Genomic DNA, 25,077 nt, shown 5'->3' with positions numbered 1-25,077 from the left:
GCTAATTATAATAATACTAATATTTGATATATTTGCAGTTTTTGAATATTTTTATATATATTTTTTTAATTATATATTATAAAAAAATATAGTTTCGAATGAATTGATTTATGATATTCCAGCTGAAAAATGCAGCAGCCAATGTTTTAAGAGAAACTTGGTTAATATACAAACATACGAGACTCGTGAAAAGAGTTCATCCGGGTCGTGTGAGAACACATCAAAGAAAATTCTTGTTAGCAATTTATGCGTAAGTATTTACAAAATATTCAATAACAAGTATTTACTAAAACTTATATTTAATTCTATTGTATTAAAACTTTAACTAAAAGATTATTTTTACTGTTGATATGACTTGAGGTATGTCTGGGTAGGTATCACCTTAGTCAGTATTTAAACGCAAATAGTTACTTAAAAGTAGTTATTTAAAAGAAAAGTTGCTTTATTTTTAAGTCAGTACAGGCAAGGAGACAAAACATAAAATATCATGGTTAGCTGATGATAATGAGATCGATGATGTAAAAAGTAGTCTGAAATTTCTAGAGTTTATGGATGATTATGGGTGTCTAAACCTTTAATGGGTCACTTTATTTCAGGTCATATATCTTATCTGCTCTTATATTATTATTTAAATATAAAGTTTTCCGTTAGATCTAAAAGTAACAAAAAAACTTTGGATGAAATTTTACCATTACCAATATTCACCATTTAAATAAATTTGATAAAATATTTTTAAATAACGTAATAATAGAATAAGGAGTTGATAAAATAATAATTTTATAAAATTTCAGTTTACGAAAGGTTAAAATGGATCAGAGAAAACTAATGGATAACGCCAACACGATAACAGACATGGCAAAGGTAATTTCAATTAGAATGTCTTTATTCCAAGCTCATGCTACTTTCATACACAGATCCATTTAGATCCTTAGCTAGCACTCGATAGTTAAAAGATAAATTAAATAAATGGTAAGGTAAATATAAAGTAAGATTTACCTAGCTGATAAATTAGTAAGCATGGCCCCCAACTCGTCTTCATTCGCTAAGCGCACCTTCGTGTAGAAGCAAATTAAAACAAAGCTTTATTATTTAGAGCGCATGTGATCTCGTAATTCTATGTTAGATATTTTGAAATCATGAAAACACAACACAAACATTTGACAATAAAATTAACATTCCCTAGAGTTATGTGTTGAGTTATTTTTTTATAGTACAGAAAGATACTACACACGAAACTATTATTTGAAACGAAAGTGCACATTGAGCTGCAATGCGATTGATAGTAGGACCCCTTTCTTTTGCAGACTCAAAATACGGTGTACGAGATTGTATCGGATATGAGTACAAGGCAAGACACTATCGAAGAGAGATTAACTAGCTTAGAAGAAAAACTGACTACGTTACAAGTATGTATTTTTATAAATTAATGATTCCTTTAACAAAATTATTTGTTTCCATCAATTTTTCGTTAATGAATTACCATAATACCTTCAGTGTAAATTACAAATGTCATTCGGAAATATTTTTCTTTAATCTACATAATCATCTGATCTTCACTTAACAATCTTTGATGTTAATATTTTGTGAAAAACTTAAAATTTTCAGGAGCAAGTGAACAATTTACCAGATGTCATGGCGCGGTGTCTACAGCAATGCTGGGAACGGGCTGAACAGAGAAGGAACTTTCTTCACCCTGACACAGCTGCCGTCCCTACTCCACCTGCATCTTCTATATCTCCTTATTCGAGGTATTGCAATATATAATATTATATTGTCTATTAAAGTTATGTTAAATGATCAATACGGTGAAACGATCAAAAGTGAAACTTACTTTTTTTCCTGAGGCAGTGTACAAGATGCTACTGAAAAGAGCTTGGTACGCAACTTCTAATTTGAACTCGAAAAGTTTTGGTTTTGCAACCTCATAGTCACTAATAATGGTAATTTTCGGCTTGGTCCAAAGTTATATTATGCTTACTTACAAACTGCGACAGCAACTATAATAATTTTAAGTGAATACCAGAGCATCTAAACAAATAAATGTATGGATGGTATATATTTTATGGTCGGTTTTTGATAACGAATTAAAATCATTAAGCATAAAAGGGCTTCATAAAGAGTTAGTTATGTATATAATCGAAGCCGATGTTATTTATTATTTTCAGAACATTAGCGACTTCAACGCATCCATGGCCGCAGAGTCCTGTTTTGCAACCGGCAGCGCGGACACACTCTGCCCCCGAGAGTGCAACATCTCCCTCTACTGCCCCACAAACTTCAAGCCCAGCTCCACATTCCTCACGGCCGCCTCTACCCAGCTGAGTACCGCCTTCCAACTCCGAACTCCTGTGCTGAACTCGACGAAACTCGGCGCCCGTCCTCTGATCCCCTTACCACAACTACGCCCCAATGTGGCCATCGGGGAAATTGTTTCACGATAAATTTTGACTTTTACACAATATGCACCCACTACTTAAATATTTTAATTTAGTTTTATCAGTCTTATATATCACACTTTTAAATATTTTAATGATGGTGTTCAAGTATCAAGGATGGTGTGTCAGTGAAATAATTATCCCGGTTTGCCGACGGACCATGCCGCGGAGCGAGACAAGGTCAGCCGTAGTTTTTTTCGCTGTTCCCCAAAGTTTCGGATGTGTCAGACTGTTTTAGTGATATCGTTTAGGTAGTGAATGAAATTAGGCGGAAAGGACATGCTGTTGTGATTATACAAAATGCTTTATTGATAGACGCTTTAGCCAATATGTTAGATGATATTTTGAATACATTATCAGCTTTTGTATTATTATTACTTAGATTGGCGTTATCTACACCTCCGTTTAGGTTTATCTAATGTTCGAGGAACCAACAGTGTTTTAATGAAGAAACGTTTATACTGAACTTTATTGTAAATAGCACTATGGTTATAATAATCATGCATGAATGAATCTATAAACACGTCAACATAAAAAAAAAAACGTTTACTAGATTCATTGATGTATATACACAAAATAAATAATAATTTATAACAATGTAATGATAACATTTAGATAATAGCCATAACAAACAGAGTTGATATTAACAAGAGTGAATACGCATAATTAAATAATGTGCAACTAGTTATATCAATAGTTAGAAGACAATATATTATAGACTTACACTTAAAACTATATCATAATAAAATATCTGCATTAATCCATTTCGTGTCTCGTTACTTTGAGACTCGGACATAGTTTGAGGCTGTCACAGATTCAATAACACTGTATACACACTTTTTAGGTTTAGATAAATTGAATTGTTACTACCTGCCTATTGACATGTAGATTAAAAAAAAAAACATTTTTATAAGATTTAGATTAAGTAAAGCTTTGTAATAAGACATTAAGATTGATGGCTGTCTAAATAGTGCCTAAAACACTACGAAAATTTCGATTATTCAGTTTTATTATCTTAACAATGTATGAATATGTAAATAGATAACTAAGATTTGAGAGTAATTTTAATATTTAATATCTGATTTTGTAGCTTGTATGAGTACGAGTGATGGGATCAATTTCTTTATAAATTTCAGTTCCATAATGGACCCAACAATAACATCATGTATTTTACATCTATATTATAATGGTGTTATTTATAAATAATAACCATAAACAGACCAATAACATTTTTGGCAATCCATTTATATTTAATAATAACAACCGAAATATTTGTATGCGTTAAATTTCGTATGCTTCTTAAATATAATATGATAGGTTATAAACATCAATTTAAATATTTAAATACGAAAGATAACGTATTCACTGGAATAATACACCCTGAAATAAAAATATATAATTAAGGCCTAACTTCAAATGTATAATTCGCATTTTGAAATAAAATACTTCTGGTGAGAATATCTCAAAGGTACTAAGTTGTTACAATACAAATAATTTCAAACAAATACAAGATTTTTTTTAAATCTATGTTGATAGAGATTTTATTGTACACAATATATTGACTAAAATAATACTAAATGTATTATAAAATTTTTCACTTCAGATATTAAAACTAAATATCAATATTACTCAAGTGAAATAAGATTATTTAATGATTTTTTTAGCATTAGCAGCCCGTAAATGTCCCACTGCTGGGATAAAGGCCTCCTCTTCTTTGAGGAGAAGGTTTGGAGCATATTTCACCACGCTGCTCCAATGCGGGTTGGCGGAATACACATGTGGCAGAATTTCGTTGAAATTAGACACATGCAGGTTTTCTCACGATGTTTTCTTTCACCGCCGAGCACGAGATGAATTATAAACACAAATTAAGCACATGAAACTTCATAAATGATTGTGTATAATAAAGTCGACCCTAAATTTTAATTTAAAGAATATTTCCTGGTTACTTTATAATGAGATTATTAAATAATTTCATGGTTCCATGTTAATATCTTATTCACTATTAGGTCTAACGCTTGAGTTTTCGAAGTTTATTGCTATAATTTTAGATTAAATAAAATTCCTGTTAGAGGATCGATTTGAAACACCAACTAGTATATTTAGATATAATATAGTACTTTAGATGTAGATATTGTTGAATTTACTTACATTTTTATTCTAATGTTACGAATATATTTCGTCTATTGAATTGTATTAATATATTTTTAAGTATTATTATTATTTATGTGCAATTAAATCATAACATAATAATACATATAGCATCTGTCAATTCTTCTTCTGCAAAACAGTGTATAGTTGTGTTCTGGTATGTAGGATGTTATTGCAATTATGCACACTAGAATTATTATAATTACAATCTATGTTTGGCATCAAAATAACAATAAATATCATCAGGGATGTTTGAATGCCAATGCCAAATTATATAGATGTGCTTGATGTAATATTAATATAATTCATTAATTATTTTAAAATCATAAATTAAATTAAATATTATTGTACACCAAAACTAAATTTTGATTTAAATATTGTAATGGTTTCTTTAGTATTCTGTTATGGATATAACGTGTTGCTAGTCATTTAATTGAAATATTTCCATAATAAAGAATCACAAACAAAATAATTTATTTATTATACATTTATCAGTATTTTTTTCTTTTTTAGTGATAATAAATTTACTGTTATAACCTTTAGTCAATTTAATTTAAATTAGATTTTAGTTGTGTTACTAGTAAAACTTGAACCATTGAATTATAAGTACATTTATTTGTAAGATGAATTGACCAAAAGTTGTTTAAGATTGACTAACATAGAAGTTGTAAATAAAAATTAATAAGACGATGTAAAAATTTAAAAATGTATAAAGTTGTATTTGCGAATTTTAATGTAAATAAATACATGAACGAAAATACGTTTCCAGTAAATTATTTTTAAAACGACTAGGTTCGTATAAATTGAAATTTTAGTTTTATGCGAATTGTATATTCTATGCGGTGCGTAAACAGAAGAAATGAAACTTTTGTGATCATTGTTAATGAAAATGAAAATGAAAGTGTAACTTCGATTATATGAGCTGTAGTATTTTCTAAAACGTATTTTATTTCAATCATTCCTTTTTATGAAAAAATCTAGATCATATGGCAGACATTAGGCAACAATATATTATCCCAAGTTATAAGAAGAAATGATATTTTATGTAGTTATAAATAAATTTCAGAAAGGACTATTAACTTGGCACAAATTTAGATCTCACTTCTTTTGTCGTTGAAGACAACAAGCAAGGTATATATCATAATATTTAACTTGTATATTAAGTAATATTTAACTTTGTTTTTGATGGGATCTAGTTTGAAGTTATTAGTTAAAAAAATATATATTTTTTTGCATTTCCTACTTCACTGCCAGACTTCAAATTCAATTGATATTGTATAATTTTCAAATTATTATAACAAAATATTTAACATGATATATCCTATGTTGAAAACAGATTAATTAATTAATGAAATGAAATCAATAAGGTTAAAAAAATTTGTTTTATAATATTCAGGCAAACGCTTACATAAAAGATTTTCAATGACGTGACATGAAACAGTAAAAACTTCACAAAAGCAATAATGTAGCAATATTGACGACCTCCGTGGTCGAGTAGTGTGTACACCGGTTTTCATGAGTACGTCACTCCGAGGTCCCGGGTTCGATTCCCAACCGAGTCGATGTAGAAAAAGTTCATTAGTTTTCTATATTGTTTTGGTGTTTCTGGTACCGTCGTTACTTCTGATTTCCATAACACAAGTGCTTTAGCTACTGATGTTGTCCAATATTTATTTATTGATTTATTTATATTCAGAATACATTTCTTATAAAATTTGAACATACGAATGGCGAATCAAAAATTCTAACCAACTTTGCAACTTTTTTATGATATAATATCTTATTAGTCGTTTCATCACAGAACACAACGAGAGGTTAGGTCAAGTTTAGTACAGGAGAATAATTAAATGCAAAATCAGTTATAATAATAACTTATGAACCGCCCCGGCTATAATTCTCACAAACACTAATTATGAATACGTGATATTATAGTATCGCATACTTTATAATTATTTCAGATAAATAATTCCAGCGCTATTATTTTCATAAAACTTTACCGGTTTATTTTAAGCCTGCCCTGGAAGTTCTCAGACGGTGCAATTATTGAGATTTAATCATCGGGTATCATAATACCGTCAGCAATTTTGTACCAATATTATCGTAAATCTGTCTATTTGTTGATTAAAACATAATAAAAAATATTAAGATAAACGCGATCCTCCTTACAGGCAGACACGGCAAAAGAGCTTTGATTTATACCATATATAGATTTTCTCTTAGATTAACCGACCACGACACTAGTGGAAGTTCAGGCGCAGGACTAATGACATTAGTATTTTAAGAAGCTCGGGAATGTCACACCTCTAACATCCAAACTCTGGACTTTTACTGATTTTTTTTCGATACAAATACACAATCTATCCAATACTAAAATCTATCCCATAGACTAGCATCGCAGTCGGTTATATAAATATTGTTATTCAATTACAATAATGAAGGAGCAAAATGTCTTTTATATTACTGTTTTCAAAATTCAATATACGCCGAACCCTGAAAAGTTTCATAATTGACCTTATAATAGTTGCCGCCAGAATTTACTAACAAACTTGTGCAATTAAAAATAGTCCACCCGTGATAAGTTTTCACTTTATAAATTATATATTGTATTTTATTTTAAGTGTTATAAATTTAATTATCAATCTATACCTTTGCCTTCTGTTTTTCGCAAGTCCAAGAGTTCTCATATAATCAACGCCAATCAATTGTTTCAGAAGTTAATAAATTGGATGATTTATCTCGTTAAACTGTTTATCTGTTTTTTAATTTTCCTATGGAATAAGGTCGAAGACGAAAGTCTTCAACCAATGCATCTTACCTGCCATGACATACGGTGCCGAAACGTGGACACTGACTGCGGGACTAGTCCACAAATTCAAAGTCGCTCAGCGGGCTATGGAGCGAGCTATGCTCGGAGTATCTTTGAAGGATAAGATCAGAAAGAGATTATCCGGAAAAGAACCGGAGTCACCGACATAGCTTGCAAAATTAGCAGGCTGAAGTGGCAGTGGGCTGGTCACGTATGTCGTAGGACCGATGGCCGTTGGAGCAGACGAGTCCTAGAGTGGAGACCGCGAATCGGCAAACGCAGCGTAGGGCGCCCTCCAGCCAGGTGGACCGATGACCTCATGAAGGTGGCGGGGACCGACTGGATGCGGAAGGCGGAGGACCGGGAGCTTTGGCGCACCTTGGGAGAGGCCTATGTTCAGCAGTGGACAACGATTGGCTTTTGATTGATTTGATTGATGGAATAAGGGATAAAATCTTTTGACTTTCCCTTTAAGGTAATGAATACCAACGATATGAACTTAGTGGTAGAACTTTGTGCAAGCCCGTTTGGGTAGGTACCACTCATTTGTCAGATATTCTACCGCTAAACAACAGTGGTCAGTATTGTTGTGTTCCGGTTTGAAGGGTGAGCCAGTGTGACTAGAGGCATAAGGGACATAACATCTTAGTTCACAAGGTTGGTAGCGCATTGGCGTTGTAAGGGATGGTCAATATTTCTAACATTGCCATTGTCTATGGGCGGTGGTGACCACTTACCATCAGGTTGCCCATTTGCATGTTCATTTAATGTGTACTTATTCATGTTCTCATCTCATAATCATATTCTCGGCCTTAAACTACATTTAAGGTCATGTTAGCTTACTTTTAATAACGACTCATACAAATAACTCCTATTATAAGGCTTGTAACAGGTTTTAAAACAAATAACCCCAATAATATCTTCAGCTTTAAGACATTAAGTATAAAGCGTTTTTTAAATAAGTAAATTAAAATCTCAGTCACTTTGTTTCTGAAATATTTTGTAATTGTAATATTAAATAACGTTTCAAATTTGAAAAAAATCTCTAAGTTGAAGAAAAAAATATAACTTTTTGTCCTTTGTTAAGCATGCTTGTTAAGCATTGAAATAAAATATACTAAGTTTATTACGTCAATTTTCTTAGACCAGTTAGGGTCCGTATGTGTGGGCCGCTAAAATGTGAGTGTGTTCGAATTTCAAACTAGTCTGAATTTCTTGTGCCTCTCTAACAAGTCACGTTTGTATACAAAACTTATTTTACCGTATTTATTTGTATATCTATGCTTAAAAGTATAGTACATCCGACGTGATAATTTAGCAAAGTTAACGGTTAGGAAACAAAAATATAAAGATACGTACTTTATAGTTTTATTCTAGATTGATAAAAAATAAAATGATAAAAAGGAAAATACATGTATCCGTAATCCGTAATTGTCCGAATAAAATCCGGCAGATATTTTTAACTTTGCCGATTCAAGTGAGCGTAGCATCGTATCATAGCATTTGTAAAGCTACTAGTACTTGTTGACTTTCAAGTAGAATATATTATATACATACATATATGATTGTATTTCACTAAAATAACTTTTTATTTTAAAAGAGTAACTTTGGGCCATGCCGGTTCTTCTCGTTAGAATCTACATTTTGAACCGATTGTATTGTATTTGTATTTAATTACTTCTTATATTATTGAAACATTATAAATACAAATTAGATGAGATTCGATTAAATCGATTAGCAAAAATGTAATAGAAATAATTTTCAATTCAAATTAGGCATATTATTATTTTTAATGCGATTTTTACTCAGAAATTTGGTGAGATGTACACAATGCCAAAATGCTAAGTTTAATTTATTATCAGTCTTTAAATACGTCATTTCACTACTAGGCATTTTTTTTTCATGTCTTTTATGGTAAATTTAATTTGTATTCAGTAATATAATAAATTTTAAAAACTACTTTATGTCAATCTGTGACATTAAAGAAGGCTGAGGGATTTTTTATATAGCACATTTTGGTAAATAGGTCAGTACGTTATCGTCTCTGATTAAGACAATCACCCGCATGTAGTAAAAAAGCAAATCACACACAAATATTTATCTCTTTGAAATTTGTATCAGACTGAAGGCCGATCGTAAAAGTTACAGACACACTATACCTGCCCCTATAAATGTGTCAAACGCAAGCTAATGACAATGAAACTTAAGGCTTAAGCCTATATTTACATAGGCATTGATTTAAATACATTACATATTTATGTACACAGATATATCATGCATATTGTTCTAAATGTCATATATATGTCAAGAGATATTTAGACGCTACGTCTAAATATCTCCTGACATATATGAGAATAATTAAAATGATTACATCAAATTCCATTACCATAGCTATTAAATAACACAAACAAAAATCTAGTTACATTAAATAAATAGGTATATATTATTTGTAAAAGAACTCAGCAATTTTTTACATGAAACTAGAATACTTATTAAGTAATTGCATTGAAGCTTGAATAAAAATTGCATATAATTTATTAAATTTGAACTTGCACTTTTCTGTGACTTCTTCCGGACGTTAGCAGGCGATTTCTTGGAGTTACAACAGAAACTGTGATTAATAGTGACTTAAATTATATCTGCATTACGGTATTATTTATTTTTTAATCGAATATCTTATTACGAAAATAGAAATAAATTCAATTATCAGTCTACGCAATATAACGACTAGATATGATAGCAAAAATAAAAATAAAAAATCTTATTGTTATTATAAATCATTTTATATATAATTTAAGTGTATGTTTTTTTTTTATTTTTTCCGTATTCGGAAATAAATATTGTGTAACATATTAAACTTGCGAGTATTTAATTAGAAGTTTCACTGATAAATTGGCTTCTTTTTAGAAATGTTCACAAATATATAACGTCCGTAATGGTGTTGTTAATTTCTTTATATATACGGATTGTTATAATCGCTATAAAGTTTATTAAATTGCATTCCTCTATAATTAATCATTTCTCTTTTCATGAATATTTATAAATTAATTTTCATTAAAAAATTACAACTTTGTCTTTATGGTTACTAGTTATTTATTATTTTAGTAAGAATTAATAAAAAATATATTACTTTTAATAATATATTTAAATAAAAAAATTAACAAAAAATAGTCATTCTCTGTGTACATAAATATGTAATTCCATGAAAATTCGACTAATGTATTTAAAGTAAAATTCGTATACGATTCCAAGTTTGAAAGAAAGATTGAACGCGATCAAATTACAAAGATCCAAAAAATCTATTTTTTTTTTTGTGGTGAAATACAATATAATGCGTATTTATTAACTGTTACATATTTCTATACTAATATTATAAATGCGGAAGTGACGCTTGTCTGTTACGTCTTTACCGCTGAACCGAATTTGATGAAATTTGGTATAAAGCGAGCTTTAACCCCATAAAAGGATATATGTTACTGATTCAGACCTAATATCTCACGATAAAAACACTTAAAACAAGAGCGAAGCCGCGACAACTAGTATAATATTATAGCACTACTATATTATATTTTTCTCTATCATTACTCCAACGTTTGAATACGACTAGTTTAAAGAAAAATATACATTTTTTTCGTATAATAAAAAAAATACAACTAACATAAATACAATCGTACGGAATCATATTTATGAACTTTCTGTTTTAAGTAGAAAATTGAACTTCTAGTGCAATTAAAAGCATGATTAAATATTCATTGGCGATGATAGATTCTACCGCTTTCTTCCATTCTATAAGTTGTCTTGGACTCGTTAATGTAAAATGTTTTTTAAAAATAAAAAGAAGTAAGGTTTTATATGTTAATATAAATTAATTATTAAAAAAATATAATTGATATTAATTTCCTAAAATCAAAGCAATAATTTACAAATAATAAAAAAACAACACGTTAGTAAGCACGCTTGAAAACTAATAATGATAATTTTCAAAATTGTCATTATCATTTATGTCAAAGCCTTTTAAATTATATTAATTGTGTGTAATTTTCACATGTTTTGGTTATAAATTAAACGATGTTCAATGAAATGATCAAATTACCAATAAATTTCATTGATGAGTATTTTGTTGAAAATTATCAGTTATGCAATTGACAAATTCATTATATTCATTTTAATCACTAGCTATATAATATTACACGCCAATAAATGCAAACTAGGATAAAAATAAGGGTAACCAATGCTGAGTTTTTCGAGTTTAAATTTTAGTTCACTTGGCTTTAGGGCTAGCCTGTCTGGGTAGGTAACGCCCACTCATCATATATTCTACGGTTGTGTTGTGTAGGGTGAGTAAGCCAGTGTAACAACAGGCACAAGAGACTGTGGGTGTAGGTGACCACTTGCCATGGGGTGACCTAATTGCCCGCTCGCCTAGAAATAATAAAAAAAACATATTCTAAATTCAAAAACATAATTACAATAAGCTCCAAAGGAGAAGTTAACGCCAAATAAAATCAAAACACAAATTCCAGCATTTAGAATGCTCATCAATCACTATTATAGATTCACTATTAGTGCTGTTACTGTGGAATTTTAGACTACGGAAATATGTGGGGTACCGAGATACAAACATCCATTTTTATATGATAAGAGAGTATATGGTGAGTCACTTCTACGAAAGTTAAAATCACAAAAATGTATATATAAAAAAATAACTCACGAATAAAAATAAATAATATTTATATATACGGTATATACAGTTAAATGTTTTCTTATATAATATAAATTATGAGGTTAATAAATTGCTTAAGCGATAAGGTTGCCTTTGCACGTTTTTAAAGTATTATTACTTACGCTTTATAAAAATATTTATTTATATAAAGCTTTTAAATAAAATATTATTTTTCATTAAATATACAACAAATGGATTCCATTTGTATAAAATGCACATTATTTGTAAATACTTAAATGTCTGGGAAATTCGAGAGAGGTTTTATTTTTAAAATACTAAATTACACTCTATTTAGACTCCAGGAACCATCTTCTCCGATGGATCTGAGTTACATGAAGCGTATAAAATTTTATTTCACACTGTTGGGAGCTTGGCCCTATAAAGAGCTCTATGAAACGTATAAGGAAAAACCGAGAAAAATCCCCTTAAGGAATTACAAGACCCTGTTCGTGTTATGGATTGGAGTACTTTTGAGTGGTGTACTGTATTTGAAAAGTCATATAAGAAAACTCAGTTTCTTCGAACTCGGTCATAGTTACATAACGGTGTTTATGAATTTTATTGCCGTGGTAAGTAATTTGATTGCAGTCAAATTTTAATCACGATTGTTGTTTTTAATTTTTATATTATTGTCCGTCTATGTTCAGTTCGGTGCTTTTAGCAGTATGTTTGTGTGTGTCCCTTACAAAAATATACAATTTTTAAGTAACATATTTGTGAACGAATATTAAAATTTTAAGGGTATATCAAAATACAGATCAATTTTTATTTATGTTTTTAAATATAAATTACTATAAATTATGTCAAACTGCAGTCGCCTAAACTATTATTGCTTTACCTTCAATGGGATTTTATTAAAAACTTATATTTCAGCAACGAGTCAGCACGCCGATCATGAAGTCATATCGCAGAACTGTTGTAGATTTCGTCCTGAAATTGCATCTTTTTCATCACAAACACAAATCAGAATACGCCATGAAGGTATTATAAAGTATTAGTAGGAAGATTCACAAATATGTTAATTGAATAAATTTAGTATTATAAAAGTGCTGAATAAATATTTATTGTGCCCAATTATGTGACCCAGCAAAGGGTCTTTCACTCTCTCTAATACTACGAGATTACGGGAGATTTACTTCCTCTTGCTGCAAAGACCACTGGAAAATTAACAACCTCCATTAAAACTTAGCTGATATTTTAACCAGCAATTTTGGGATGTACATAAGACATTTACCAGTCCAAACAATATGAATAATAATGATTCCTTACATCGCCAATGGGCCACCAACTTAGGGAATTTAGATGTTATGCTCCTAGTGCCTATAGTTACATTGTGTCACTAACCTTTCAAACTGGAACACAATAATATTAAGTATTGTTATTGGGCGTTAGAATATCTGATAAATAAATGACTATCCAGACGGGCTTGCACAATGCCCTACCATCAAGTAAAAAGCCAAAGAGTTGTGCCGCTGGCGAAACTTGCCGGAACAACTAGCAATTAATAAAATTAAAACAAAGGACCGTTTCGAGTTTATCATATTTCAGGCAGACTGAAAACAAAAATTTAATAAAGATTGAATATTTAAAAATCTTTTGAAATATAAATAAATTTAAGACAAAAACTAAAAATATGTTCGCTCGGCTACTTCGGATATTGTCTGTGAGGTTTGAAGTTGTAATTAAATATTGTAGCCTTTTCACAATTCCTTTGGTGTCACAATTGTGTCTCCACAGACATATTGTCCGTGCCTTTTTCTTTTGTGTTATTGAAATATCATAAATATCTTCACAGGTTTATCAGCAAGTTCACAGGATATCATCATTGTTTTCAATTTTCCTCTACATTCTTATGTATGTGGGTAACATACTGTTCCAACTAATGCCACTCTACAACAACATTCAATCAGGGGCATTCAAAGCAACTTCACATAGTATAGAAAACGGAACTCGCTATGAACACTCAGTATATCACTATACACCATTTGAATATCACAATTTTGGATACTCAGTTATTTTTATAATTAATTGGATTCTTGTATTTGATTGTTCCATTACTTTTTGTACATATGACTCCTTGATGACACTGATTGTGTTCAACATTTGGGGACATTTGAAAATATTAAAATACAATTTGGAACATTTTCCGAGACCCAGAGCACTGGGTGACACAAACTCTACGAATTCAATAATGTATACCGACGAGGAGTTAAAAAACGTTCAAGCGTTGTTGAAAGAGAATATTGCATACCATATAATGGTTACTCGGTAAGTATTATTAAATAGTATCATAACGGTACGGTAAACATTACGGTTCTGTTCTTTACAGGACTTAATTGAATTTGGATCCGAAAATCTCAGAGATGGAATATTTCGAATACGATACTCTGAAGATTAGGAGCTCAAGCTTTAACAACCACTTGGTTTTTCAAGTGCTTTATTCATATTTTTAATTTTTCTCATATTCGGCGGTGAGGAAAATTTAACTCAAGAGTAAAGCTGCAATTGTGAGATGAAATTTCGCCTCGCAAAACTGCCAAAGCATCTTGAAAGCAATACCGGAATAGTGCTGGTTTAAACCTTTGATAAAACTTCCTTTATGAATTACAAAATTTAATAGTATTTAGAATTTTAAGGAGTAGTTCTAAGACAAGAAAAGTTATAGTTTCATAAAGTCCTCGTTTGATGTTGAGTGTTCACTTAACTCAATAATTAAATGTCTTGTAGTCCGCATACACAAGCATCATTACGAAACCATACTGTGTTCATTAAATGTCATTAATGCAGTCATTGTCATGAATTCTCCTTTTGAGGAGGCTTGGTGCTAATTGCACCACGCTGTTCCAATACAGTTTGGTCACATGCGTATATTATTATGTAGATTTAATCACGAAGTGTTCATATACTACCGTACGAGATGAACGAACATGAATTAAGTAGTGCTTGTCTGAGTTTGAACCCGTAATTATCAGTTAAGATGCAAACATTCGAACCACAAACCATCCACAGTAATATTTAATATTTCTAACAGATTTATGTCCCAGGCTTCGAAAGCTTTTGGTCCGATCATGTGTTTTTATTACTTGTTTGACCAAGTCAGTGGATGCATTCTACTGTTGGAATTATCAGCAATGGTAAGTGACTATTTTAATTATTATTATCATAATTATTGTGATACTATATTAGAAGGAAAATAATAATAATAAAGTTAGAAATTAAATCGAAATAGTTGAGAATTGTAAAAATATATAAAAATGTAGATTGTTCAAGTAGGCTTTTACGAACTCTTTCAAATTGAAATTTAACATGATAGTGTTATATTTAAATATTTATCAATTCGGAACGTAGTATTATATCATAACTTTTTAACAGTAGTTATCAGCAGTATCAACAAAATACTTTTTTTATGTACATGCCTTAAAATCAACAAATACTAACACGCTTTATCATCTATTGTAAGCAATGTACCGTATTCATTAATCGTTTTTAAGAATTGATTCTCTATTTAAAATATCATCTCTATTTTTTCATAGGACATGGAAGCAATTGTAAGTTATGGTATTCTAACAGCTATTCTCTTACAACAACTGGTACAAATATCTGCTATATTTGAAATCATCGGATCGCAGGTAAATATAATGCTTAAGTTATTCGCATGCATTTAAAAAATCTTAAGAAGAGGATTCGAAGCGTCTTTACGCTGTTTATAGCGAGGACTTATTTCAATCTGCGGCAGACTTTCTCGCGATTATAGTATTCGAGATTTTAAACAATAATTTACAAGTTCGAACTCAAGGTCTTTGCACGAACAAAAACCTTGTTTGTATGTTTTCAATACCCGTCGCTTATCTATAAGCTATACAATATTTCAAATATTTGAATAGTATGATTATTTTTCTTTATATTTAAAATTGCCTTGGACACTGGTACGAGTGTATCGATATTATTTGGTCTTGTATAAGCCTGCGAAGCTAGGTACAGACCTAGACTATATTAGTAGGTATTTTACTTGGTGATAAGGCTGGTTATATTGGAAATGACAACAGAGTGACAGGCTTATTGGATAAAGAAATACATTGGTATAATATAAGGAATAGTCTTGAAGGTCAAGTAGTGGAATTTTTTTTGTTATCTAGTGGACAGTCGATAGAAAATTCTTCTTGCCATCAATTTTTATAATATATCTCTAAAAGATTTTCTAACACTTTAAGACCCAAGCCGCATTAGCTTCACAACGCTTCAGCTAAATCGTTGACTCTACTTATTCTATCAATCTCAATACATAATGTTGATAAACGTAATGATATTTTAATATAAGTTATTCCTTTTTACAGAGCGAAACGTTAAAAAATACCATTTACAATTTACCTTGGGAGTATATGGATGTAGAAAATAGAAAAATTGTATTGATATTCCTGAACAATTCTCAAAAACCGATAACATTAAAAGCCATGGGAATGATTTATGTTGGAGTTCAAACAATGGCGACTGTAAGATCTTATATTATTATTTTTTTAACGTTTTAACAATCAATATTTGTAAATACGTTATCGATTGTATTATATATAAAAGTATATATACAAGTTTTTTTTTTAAATTAGTAAGACGCATAAATCTAGTTATATATTAAAATAAAAATTATATTAAGTTCTACGAGTCTGCAAATAACTGTTTCTTGAAGAGTCGTTAAACATAAATAGGTAAATCACCGTATAAGTTGAATATTTATTGTTAGCGAATAATAATCTTTACAATTCTACGTTTGCCACCGTTTTTATATTTATGGTCAAGCTAAAGAATATAACTTAAAAGATTAGAAGATTATTAGAAGAAGAAGAAAACTATTGTTTTCCTTATGTACAGACACGTATTATTTTCTTGATGGTAGGGCTTTGTGCAAGCCCGTCTGGGTAGATACCGCCCACTCCTCAGATATTCTACTGCCAAACAGCAGTACTCAGTATTATTGTGTTCCAGTGTGAAGGGTGAGTGAGCCAGTGTAACTACAGGCACAGGGGACGTAACATCTTAGTTCCCAAGGTTGGTGGCGCATTGGTGATTTAAAGAATGGTTGATATTTCTTACAACGCCATTGTCTATGGGCAGTGGTGACCACTTACCATCAGGTGGCCTATTTGCTCGTCCGCCTACCGAGATCATTAAAAAAAAATTACCAAAATGTTTGTAAATACTTACTTTAGTATTATTACTTTCAGATTATGAAAACGTCAGTATCGTATTTCATCATGCTTCGCACTTTTGCTGAAAAATAAAATGAAATGTCTACGTAAATAATAATTACTGCAAGTATCGCGTGCACTCGAAATATCTGTTTTGAATATTTCGTTCCCATCTTTAATTTTTTAAAAATATTTTAAATATTTCGACAATTTTAATTATTTTTATAGTAGGTGTCTATATTAATTTTATATCTTAAATTATTAACAAAATTCGAAATCAATGCTGAAATTGAAAAACAATCAGATGAATAAAATCTTTATACCTTGAAGATGGAATCATAAATTATTTATAATTAATATAAATAACGAGCCGGAGAAATAATTCATCAAAATAATTTAAAAACGAAAATTCTGGAGATTGCTAAATTCAAATAGTTCTAAATTTAAAAATATTAAAATTATTTTACCGTGTCAAACACATAGCTTGCTTAAACTTTAAAAAACATTTGATTGGCGTCGTGCTTGATAAAAAATACCTTTGAAGGGTTTTCTTTCTCAAATTTAAAAAATTACTTATCTTGTAATTGTCGTTTATAAAATAAATTTATATTAAACGTTTTATCAAAGTAAAACTTTTTTTTTTATAGCTTCGACTAATATCCTTTTATATTTTTATTAATTATATACTTAGATAAGATATTATAGCTTATGTGATACGTAAGTATTATGTGAAGTTAGTGGGTTCAAACGCGTTTTATGTGTTTAATTTGTATCTCGTTCTCGAAGTTCAAAATTTGACACTTGTAAAATTTCAATAAAATTCTATCACATATGTATCCAAAAAAATAAATAGTATCAATTTAAATATTCAAATACTCTAAGGAATAATAAAAATGTTACAATTGCCATATAGTAAGCGTATCAGCGTTTTCCTTAAACGCTTTATCGAGTTTCAACGTAATACGCTATTGAAATAGACTTAACGAAATTTTCCAGGATATGATATCTTTTGAAATATTATAAAGGTTTTCTACCAAAATATAATAAAATATCGATGCTTCGTTTGTAATTCGTTTATTTTGTTTATAACCCGTATGTAGAAGTATCTCGTATATAATACGTAAAAAAAAAAAATGGAACGAAGGCACATCTTTGTGATAAGGGGATTTTTAAATAATTTTCAACAACAACATTAATTACAATAGGTACTATTTTTTAAATTTATTTAACGGTGATCACAATATTCCTTACAACCAAAATACTCCTTACCATTATCGTCAATGGCATATTTAAATATCGAATTATAAAATTAATATGAGCTGTTATATTCGATATTAAATTCCCTCAAAAGTTACATTTGATAATATAATTATATAAATAAAATATTATATAATTATATTATCGAATATAACTCAATAGCTGGAAGTTATGCAGCATATAATTATTCTTTATATCAATGTATTACAATATATTAAATGTATTAAATAGCTTAAAATTATAGCATAGTCTCATTGCTTTATTTGAAGTAGTTATAAGGAGTTATATTTTTTGTCATAGTTTATTATATCCATCGGAAAGCGCCTCAAGCGCTTTCACGCAACACAAAACATCCACCAATGTTATATTAAGAGTCATGGATATTCTACAAGCCAGTTGATTTAGATTTTGTATATAAAAATCATAGATTACTTTTCGAACTATCTAGATAGAACTTATAGATTAAATATAGATATAAAAAAAGATAAGAGAGGGTCTTCAATGCGGTATATACAAGCGATCCCGTATCATTCAGAAATTGGGAACTTCTAGTATTAAATGGGTCAAATGTTTACAAATCTCCTCTGCCTACATACGAAAGGTATGTATGTTTAAAAGGATTTTCTAGACACAATAAAGGGTTTGTTAGTGTAATTAATGTTTCGTGAGATAATTATGCCAGATTATTTGACTCAGTAAAATCGATTTTTTTTTCAAAGATGTTATAAATTTCTTTGTGCATAAATGTTATATGTGTTAACATTTCAACGTAATTAATTTCGAAAAACTTAATTTAATATAAAAGATTTTTTATTTTAACCCCATTATTTAAACCATCAATAAATCTTAGCCTAGCTTGAGCTGTACTTAGTTGGGATATGCGAATATCATAAAATATAAACTAGAGTGGTGAATGTCCTACAGGTAATAAGTTAATAAAAAATCTTAATGTATTTATCATACTTATTTTGTATTCCTTATACTATACTGTTATATTAAATACTAGCTGCTCCGCACAATTTTACCTACAGTAAAGGTTCCTATTAGTCTGAGGGTCAGTTCCATTATGGCCATTTGATTATCATCGCGATCTGGTCTTTATCAAAACACATTACTCTGGGACGCTATTAGAGGGGCGCTTGTACAAAAGTGTCGGTGGCTACTTGCGCGACGGGTACGTTTCTTACACGGAGCAAGACGGTACAAGGACCCTAAGAGTTTAAGAATGGTAATTATTGAGGCTAAACCACCTTCGCTTTCTGAGAAGAGATCTACTAATTGTCTAGTGGAGCTCTTTCTGTAGGCATACAATATCAACACGATCCCGCAACCTTTCCGATTCGTGCGGAAGACAGCCATCGGGTTTTAGAGGGTAAGAATCCTGGATACCTCCCAGAAGGTTTCTACAGAGCGAAAAAAAAGTATTGCTTGAATTACATTACCATTTCAATACATTCATGAGGATTTTGGAATTTTAAAAATAAATATAGAACTATTTTATTTCCAATAACTACAGTGTCTGTGGGATATCAATTTAGCATAAATTTGAATTTCCCTCTTCAATCCTTCGAATTTTCATATTAGTGTCAATTTTTCGGAATCCATTTTTGATGTGAAATATCTTTTATATATAAATAAGGTTCCCCGCCTTGGGAACGAATCGTAAGCGACGTGAAGGTAAACGTCGCTCTCAACTCCCATGGGTGACCATGGGTGAGTAGCTTGTATGTTGCGTTGCTTTAAGTTTGTATATTAATAATAAACAACTTTTTATTAATAAAAATATTACTACATTTGAAACTAATGAAACTAAATATCTTAGATTATACCAACGATTGTAAATAAAGTATAAAAAGTAATTGGTTCTTTTGAAATATTTGATTGGACGATATTACTTTTGAAAACTCTCTGGGCCTAGTATTTCACTAAGATGAACACATTCAGGGGAGACTAAATAAACGAATTTCGATCATTCGATCTTAATGAATATTCTTAATTGTTTCATCTAATAATCAGTCAAGTGTTAAAACAGGGTTTAAGCTTGCTTCACTGAACTCCGTAGAAAAGACCAAAACAATAAATAATCACTTTTGAAAGGATGAAAAGATTCTATTTAGCAAGTTAATGAGACTTTGTACCATTCTATTTTGTTCCCATACGTGTTTAGTTAATTTGACTTTAAAGATGAGCTAACAGTAAAGTTTGGGAGAAAGTATGTCATGGGCTCATTAGGTATTAGAGTAAGTATATAATTATAAAATGTCTTTTACATAATCCTACAGACTTTCTTTGTTTGCTTCTTAATAGGCTTGAAGCTTTATATAAAATTTTAATGAGCTGGGTATGTTATTTAATAATATTATTGTAAATATGTAGTTTCCAGCCGCGGTTTAAAGTGAAAAGTAGCAGATGATGGGCATCATCCCATGATACTCTTTTCTAAAACCCTGACAATGCAAATGCTAATTCATAATGAACAGTTGGTTAGTCGGCTTAAAAAACGGCAACAAATTAAATAACAACTTGGTCGATTTATTTGCCAAAGAATAATAAAATATTTATAATTTAAAAAATCATATCAAACTTTTTCACTAAAATTATCTCTTACCATTGACATTTAGCTTCGGAGAGATTACAACAAAATATCAAACAATGTCAAAAACGACATAGAGTCTAGATATTTAAGAACAGTACAACGAAAAATATAGATAAATATATACAAGCGCACATCTGACAGTCAAAATCGTCCGTACGATTAATGAACTTAGCAAATAGTTCGCTTTGGTCGCATTATAATCTAATCTTAACATCTTATAACCTTAATTATAAATTCATGACTGAACCCACATCTCTATATAATTAGATTAAATCCGACAAGGTAACCTGACGCAGGCATTGTTTTATCGCGGTAAATCTACACCATTTAAATAGGCCTTCAATTAAACCGAACTTCATTGAATTTGATTTAGCTCGTTATCGAATCAACTATAATAACGTCCCTCACATTAATTCCAGTAATATTAGTCATTTCTTTTATACCAGATTATATAAAAGGCAAGTAGTAAAAATATTCCATCATATCAAGATTATGATTGTTATACATACACACACCACATTATACATACACCATCAGTATTCAAAAAAAAAGATTGAGACATATGTCACGATAGTCGCCCTCAGTTCAATCGAAAAATAAATAATTTTATTAGTGTTTAAATCTAATTTTTTGGTTTATCTTATTGGTTTTATTTATTATTATTCATTATGTAATAGTTAAAAAAATGTATTATACTTCTTATTTTTAATTATTACTTATGTTAATTTATATTTTCAAAACATACACTGTGTGATATGATATTGCATGGTGAGACTAATGGTGGTCATTTATTTTTTATTTTGGATATAATATTGCATTTACTGTTGGTTGTCCTGTACATGAAGCATAACAAGTTGGAAGAAATTATAAAAAAAAAACACTATTCATTTGTTTTCTAAAAAACATTATGTATATTAAGGATACAATCCAGTGACATGTTACTATTTATGTATTATACTAGCTAAACTTGATCAGTGGAGACGTTTTACGTCTACAGTACAACACAGTAGAAGAGCCGAGATGGCTCTATTGTTAGAACGTGTGCATCTTAACCGATGATTGTGGGTTCAAACCCAGACAAGCACCACTGAATTTTCATGTAATTAATTTGTTTTTATAATTCATCTCACTCTCGGCGGTGATGGAAAACCTGCATGTGTGTAATTTTAACGAAATTATGCTACATGTGTCATGTGTCACAAAGCCGCGTTACTGCAGTGTGGTGGAAACGTTTCACGTCTAGCTTTAATGAAATTCTTCCATATGCGTGGTACTCATTCATTTCAAACCTTCTCCTCCAGTAGAGAGAATGTCTTAGTCCAGTAGACTATTATAGTTCTTGTTAGATTTTTTTTCTGGCATTGGAGTATGTGACGCGATGGATCAGGTCCGACAAAGGCCATATAGAAATATAATAAATTTAGTTACAAAGCACACGCACGCATTTATAATATTATTGAAATTTGATGCAAAAACATGTGGCCAGAGACCCACTCTATACAGGTGTATAATCAGCGTATGACATAATTATCCAATTACGATCGGCTCTACGTCATACGCTATTACATGCATATCTTATAATGATGGTAATGCTTACCAACTTAGTATTCCTACCTCGAGTAATTAAGAGTAATTTACTCGATTAAGCGTATAATCATGTTAAAATTAGACACTTTGATTATTTAGGTATAAACGTGTTCGAGAATTATGTAGACAATGTTATGAATTGGTTCCACTGTGCAGGATGAGAATGTATAATTAAAAAGCGTTGTATGAAAATAGATTTCCTTTCGTAAATATATATACATATATATTTAAACTTGGAACAATGATTATAATAATTCTAATAGCCAAGCATGATTTTAGTTTTAGAATGATATTGTCATTGGTCTCTCTTACGCAGGAAATGCTCATATTTTTCACTTGACATTTCGTTTACGAACGAATACGAACCTTTAAAAACACACATGCTCTCGTAACCATAAGCTGTTTAATGTCAGTTTGTTATTATGTAACAAATGTGCTTACCGCTTACGTTACGTTTCTCTCATGCGAGAACATAACTACAAACCTATTCTGTAAGAAAATTCTCAAAACTCAACGTAGAACACGATTGTGAAACGTCGGCAAGTGTATGTAACATTTATAACATAAATAAATAGTTGCAATAAAATAGCGTATCACCGTAAGTCTGATATCATTATGTCATGAGTGAGACACAAAGGTCTGTAAGTTTCGAATTGGACTTGACAGTATGTTTTTGTTTTCATTCATTGTTCTCGCACAAGGGTGATAGGCCACGTGACTTTGTCGAGGACTATGTTGTTTTCTTGACTAATTAATGGGTACGAGGTTAAAGAAATACGTTTAAGTCTATTATATTAAGGAGGTCTACTATGTATCAATTTTAATAATGTTTTTTTACGCTGCTTACAGTAACTGACAGAAATCACTGGGCGTCCTTGCCTCTCTTTCTTTCATATACGGTTTTTACGGTAAAGGTTTTGCGTTGTTTTAATTCACATGGGATTCTTAATATCAAATATTTTATTGTGTTTATTATATAATAACGAAAGCAACTTCGTTCCTAACAGGGATCCCACAACACCTCTCGTTTTGTTTATGTTAAGAGCTATTATTATTATCAAAATATAAATCACATTATCATACCATTCTAATGAGATTTTATTCAAGGATCTCTATGCTTCGTAGACCTCCGTATGGAATGCAATCGGCAAATATCACCTTAAGGTAAAATCTCTTAAGGAAACTGCGGGCATCTCAAAAACATCCTAGCGCTTTCACCCCACACGCATTTTGAACATTACCAATGGCTAACTGGATACTGTTTATATTTTTAGTGTATATCTCAAACACTGATCGAATTTGGTACGATTTATGAAATAAGCATTAAGGGCGTAGAATAAATAGTTGATTCATATATCAATAATACCACAATTCTCTTCGGTTCAGTATGATTACATTTAGACCCATGCCACCAAGCGTGGGCGCAGTAATTTGGGTCGCAGAATTCTGAATTCTACAAACTGAGCAAATTTTCAATCTAATCAGAGTACAGAACAACGTAAAAAACGAAATGAAATTGGAAGGATTAGGTTACATGCAGCGCGTCGTTTTCCAACTGCTTTAAATTTTTCATGAGAGGTTTTCAGTTATGATGAATCAATCATCTACAGTTCCTACCTGTACCTATTGGACCTTTAAACTTGATTTGTCCGTACTGTAAGGCATTGAAATACAAAAAAAGAAGCAAATGGATTGTGTTGCGTAAATATCAAAGTAAATTAAGTGCCATTGGTTTCACCACCAGAGCCATTGTACTCATTAGTTTCAAGAACTAGGACGGATTCCATACATTTTCTTAAAAATATTACAACTGCTTCCATATGACTTCCTTAGAGCAACAAATAAAATTTCATGCCAACTTTTATTATAAAAAGAGTTTTTTTTTTTTACTTTTTGCACAATCTATAACTTCTTCGTTTGTTTTACAGATACAAGGCCAAATATATTACAAGGCAGATCCGCTGTTGCTAGTAATATAAATAACGTTCATGTTAAGGGAATATTTAAATTAATCGGTAATATTACGTCACACGTAAGACACAAATAACTTGACCTGTCACGCGAGCCGACCACACTTGCAATCAACTTATAAGTTATGTATAAAAACGTGTGTTCCTAATACTATAATAAAGCATAGTATGAGTATAACACTTCATTCGCTTTACCTAAGAAGTTATTTAGCATCTCTCATCGTCTGTCAATGTATTTTTTAGCGGATATGCAGACTGTTCACTGCTTAAAAATGGTATTTAAAAATACTATTAAATATTTCAAATTATTTTTATTTCAATAAAAATGAAGTAGTCGTGGACTAAAACAATCCAAACTTTTTAAAAAAAAAT

The 25,077-nt window shown here is 30.4% G+C and overlaps 2 protein-coding genes across 11 annotated transcripts in view; both read left to right on the top strand.

Annotated features, from left to right (window-relative positions):
* LOC125067623 (small conductance calcium-activated potassium channel protein) overlaps positions 1 to 4,025 on the top strand; it is a 242,057-nt gene extending 238,032 nt beyond the window's left edge. For 7 of the 10 annotated variants that reach the window (XM_047676303.1, XM_047676304.1, XM_047676305.1 and 4 more), the window contains 5 exons: positions 123 to 250; positions 792 to 861; positions 1,287 to 1,406; positions 1,606 to 1,748; positions 2,166 to 4,025. In XM_047676303.1, coding sequence (XP_047532259.1) covers positions 123 to 250; positions 792 to 861; positions 1,287 to 1,406; positions 1,606 to 1,748; positions 2,166 to 2,322 — 618 coding nt within the window. In that variant the 3' untranslated portion in view covers positions 2,323 to 4,025. The remainder of the gene's footprint in view (positions 1 to 122; positions 251 to 791; positions 862 to 1,286; positions 1,407 to 1,605; positions 1,749 to 2,165) is intronic. The other 3 variants (XM_047676306.1, XM_047676308.1, XM_047676302.1) reach the window with 1 other exon arrangement.
* Positions 4,026 to 12,405: 8,380 nt separating this feature from the next.
* Positions 12,406 to 17,388, top strand: LOC125067605. Its single transcript, XM_047676266.1, has 7 exons — positions 12,406 to 12,684; positions 12,989 to 13,096; positions 13,911 to 14,383; positions 15,147 to 15,249; positions 15,649 to 15,744; positions 16,450 to 16,605; positions 17,332 to 17,388. Exons 1-7 carry the CDS (start codon positions 12,433 to 12,435, stop codon positions 17,386 to 17,388), a joined length of 1,245 nt encoding a protein of 414 aa, XP_047532222.1. The 5' UTR covers positions 12,406 to 12,432.
* Positions 17,389 to 25,077: the final 7,689 nt, after the last annotated feature.

Source organism: Vanessa atalanta, chromosome 12 (assembly GCF_905147765.1).
Source record: "Vanessa atalanta chromosome 12, ilVanAtal1.2, whole genome shotgun sequence".
Classification (NCBI taxonomy): domain Eukaryota; kingdom Metazoa; phylum Arthropoda; class Insecta; order Lepidoptera; family Nymphalidae; genus Vanessa; species Vanessa atalanta.
Note: the sequence above shows the minus strand (reverse complement) of the source record. Positions and strands in the feature narration are given on the sequence as shown.

What these genes read in the sequence shown, in the direction of transcription:
- LOC125067605 (XM_047676266.1), top strand. Translation starts at nt 12,433, where the DNA reads ATGGATCTGAGTTACATGAAGCGTATAAAATTTTATTTCACACTGTTG. An exon ending in TTATGAATTTTATTGCCGTG is followed by an intron (nt 12,685 to 12,988) that starts GTAAGTAATTTG and finishes CTTATATTTCAG; the next exon opens with CAACGAGTCAGCACGCCGAT. An exon ending in GAGTTCAAACAATGGCGACT is followed by an intron (nt 16,606 to 17,331) that starts GTAAGATCTTAT and finishes TATTACTTTCAG; the next exon opens with ATTATGAAAACGTCAGTATC.